Source organism: Gopherus flavomarginatus, chromosome 2 (assembly GCF_025201925.1).
Source record: "Gopherus flavomarginatus isolate rGopFla2 chromosome 2, rGopFla2.mat.asm, whole genome shotgun sequence".
NCBI lineage: Eukaryota > Metazoa > Chordata > Testudines > Testudinidae > Gopherus > Gopherus flavomarginatus.
Window position 1 is genome coordinate 203313300 of NC_066618.1, and position 3238 is coordinate 203316537.

Genomic DNA, 3238 nt, shown 5'->3' on the forward strand with positions numbered 1-3238 from the left:
TTTAGATGCTCAGTGATGTTCTGAGCCATCAGAGTGATAAAGACAGATGTGCTTGCTTAAAATATGTGAGTATTACCACAGTATGTACTGAAGTACTTTACTGGACTAGAGCAGGCCTGAGAGCTCAGTCCTGTGAGGTTCTAAGCACTCTTGATTCCTAGGCCTGGTCCACACTACGCAGTTAAATCGATTTTTACAGCATTAAATCGATTTAACGCTGTACCCGTCCACACTACAATGCACTTTATATCGATTTAAAGGGCTCTTTAAATCGATTTCTGTACTCCTCCCCAACGAGAGGAGTAACGCTAAAATCGATATTAACATATCGATTTAGGGTTAGTGTGGCCACAAATCGAAGTTATTGGCCTCCGGGCGGTATCCCACAGTGCACCACTGGCCGCTCTGGACAGGAATCTGAACTCTAATGCACTGGCCAGGTATACAGGAAAAGCCCCACGAACTTTTGATTTGCATTTCCTGTTTGGCCAGCGTGGAGCTCTCATCAGCACAGGTGACCACGCAGAGCTCATCAGCACAGGTAACTATGCAGTCTCCTGAGAATCGAAAAAGAGCTCCAGCATGGACCGCACAGGAAGTACTGGATCAGATGGCTATATGGGGAGAGGACTCAGTGCTAACAGAACTCCGTTCCAAAAGACGAAATGAAAAAATATTTGAAAAAATTTCCAAGGCTATGATGGGAAAAGGCCACACCAGGGACTCAGTGCAGTGCAGAGTGAAAGTGAAGGAGCTCAGACAAGCCTACCAGAAAACCAAAGCAGCAAAGGGAAGATCAGGATCAGGGCCAAAAACATGCCGCTTCTACGCTGAGCTGCATGCAATTTTAGGGGGCTGCACCACCACTACCCCCCCTTGTCCGTGGATTCCGTGGTGGGGGTTATAATCTCAACCATGGATAAGGATTCAGCGGAGGGGGAAGATGAGGAGGAGGAAGAGGAGGATGAGCTTGCAGAGAGCACACAGCACTCCATTCTCTCCAACAGCCAGGAGCTTTTTGTGACCCAGACGGAATTACCATCCCAGCCCTCCCAAGCCACTAGCCCAGACAGTGAAGCCATGGAAGCGACCTCTGGTGAGTGTACCTTTGTAAATATAAAACATGGTTTAAAAGCAAGCGTTTTTTAATGATTGATTTGCCATGTGGGCTTGGGATGCATTCGCGGCCAGTACAGTTACTGGAAAAGTTTGTTAACATGTCTGGGGATGGAGCAGAAATCCTCCAGGGACATCTCCATGAAGCGCTCCTGGAGGTACTCCAAAAGCCTTTGCAGAAGGTTTCTGGGCAAGGCAGCCTTGTTCTGTCCACCATGGTAGGTCACTTTACCACGCCATGCATGTAGCAAGTAATCGGGTATCATTGCATGACAAATCATAGCTGCGTATGGTCCCGGTGATTGCTGGCATTCAAGAAACATCCATTCTTTATCTCACTCTGTTATCCTCAGCAGAGTGATATCGTTCATGGTAACCTGGTTGAAATTAAGGAATTTAAGTAAGGGGACAGAGAGATGGGGGAGGGGAGGAAGGATAGCGCTGAGCTTTTTAGCATTTGGCCAGCAGGAATCTTCCCAGCTACCAGCCAAGCTGTGGGGGGCGGGGAGAAAGGGGGGTGATTAGCAGTGATCTTCCATGATACCAGCCATGCTGTGGCGGGAGGGGTAAAGCAATTCTAGAGAATTGGATTGGGGAGGGGAGGGGTTGGCGTCTACTGCTCCTTGTTAACAGGAAAGAAGCAGCAAAGGGAACTGTGTGTATCAAGGCTGGAGAAGCTGTGCCTTACCATCACCGCATGCAAGCTGAATTGTGATGCCCGGACCTGCGTCTGTGAGATCTGTAACACCAGAGCCGCAGGCACTCAATATTAAGATGCAAAATGCGACCTTGTAGTGAAATCACATGTGCTATGTAAGGTGAATAATGTTGTTCACTGTGAAAGAGTATGACCATTGTTCTGTAAAATGTATCTTTTAAAATCTTTCTCTCTCTATTTTCTCCCCCTCATGCAGCTGCTCATTTTTCAAACCTCCCTACTCCATCCCGAAGGCTAGCTCAGATAAGGCAGAGGAAGAAGAGGACTCGAGATGAAATGTTCTCAGAAATCATGGCAGTAACCCGCAATGAAAGAGCTCATCTGAGGGAGTGGAAGGACGTGGTAGCAAAGTACAGAAAAGATGCCAGTGAACGTAAGGGCAGGAGGGACCAACGTGAGGATAGGAGAGACGCTCGAGATGAGAGGTGTAGGCAGGAAGATCAGCGGTGGCGGGTTGCAACGCTGGAGCTGCTGCGTGATCAAACTGACATCCTCCGACATCTGGTGGATCTTCAGGTGGAGCAGCGGGGTCACAGAGTGCCGCTGCAGCCTATGTTTAACCACCCTCAGTACTCACCATGTTCCATGTCTTCCTCACACAGACGTGTAAGAACGCGTGAGGGAAGGCTTTGTGCACCAGCCCACTCTACCCCCGTGGACAGTCCAACCAAAAGGCTGTCATTACATTGAAATGTGCTTAATGGCCTTTTCCTTCCCTCCTATCCTCCTCCCAAACCACTCCCGGGATACCTTGTTAACTAACTTCCTCTTTTTATAATTACATGCTTTTTAAACGAAGGGGGAGGGTGGGTTACTTACAGGGAATGACTTTTAATAAAGAATACATGCTTTTTAAACGATAGTGACTTTATTTCCTTAAGCAAGCTGTAATTGAAGGGGGAGGGTGGGTTGCTTACAGGAGGAGTCAATAAAGTGGGGGAGTTTCATGAAGGGGAAACAAACACAGCAGTCACACCGTACCCTGGCCCGTGATGAAACTCATTTTCAAGGCTTCTCTGATGCGCACCGCTTCCTGGTGAGCTCTTCCAATCGCCCTGGTGTCTGGCTGCGCGTAATCAGTGGCCAGGTGATTTGCCTCAGCCTCCCATCCCGCCATAAAGGTCTCCCCCTTACGCTCACAGAGATTGTGGAGCACACAGCAAGCAGCAATAACAAAGGGGACATTGGTTTGGCTGAGGTCTGAGCGAGCGAGTAATGTGCGCCAGCGAGCCTTTAAACGGCCAAATGCACATTCTACCACCATCCTGCACTTGCTTAGCCTGTAGTTGAACAGCTCCTGACCACTGTCCAGGCTGCCTGTGTATGGCTTCATGAGCCATGGCATCAAGGAGTAGGCTGGGTCACCCAGGATAACGACAGGCATTTCAACATCCCCAACTGTTA

The 3238-nt window shown here is 48.8% G+C and overlaps 1 protein-coding gene across 1 annotated transcript; it reads left to right on the forward strand.

Annotated features, from left to right (window-relative positions):
• The first annotated feature begins 590 nt into the window (after positions 1-590).
• LOC127044258 (troponin T, cardiac muscle-like) lies at positions 591-2577 on the forward strand. The gene is made up of 2 exons (XM_050938866.1): positions 591-1096; positions 2031-2577. The coding sequence occupies exons 1-2, from the start codon at positions 916-918 to the stop codon at positions 2522-2524; spliced, it is 675 nt and encodes a 224-aa protein (XP_050794823.1). The 5' UTR covers positions 591-915; the 3' UTR covers positions 2525-2577.
• Positions 2578-3238: the final 661 nt, after the last annotated feature.

Excerpts from the sequence above, each read along its gene's own strand:
- LOC127044258 (XM_050938866.1), top strand. The coding sequence starts at position 916 with ATGGATAAGGATTCAGCGGAGGGGGAAGATGAGGAGGAGGAAGAGGAG. Across the intron at positions 1,097-2,030 it reads AGCCATGGAAGCGACCTCTG|CTGCTCATTTTTCAAACCTC; the intron begins GTGAGTGTACCT and ends CCCCTCATGCAG.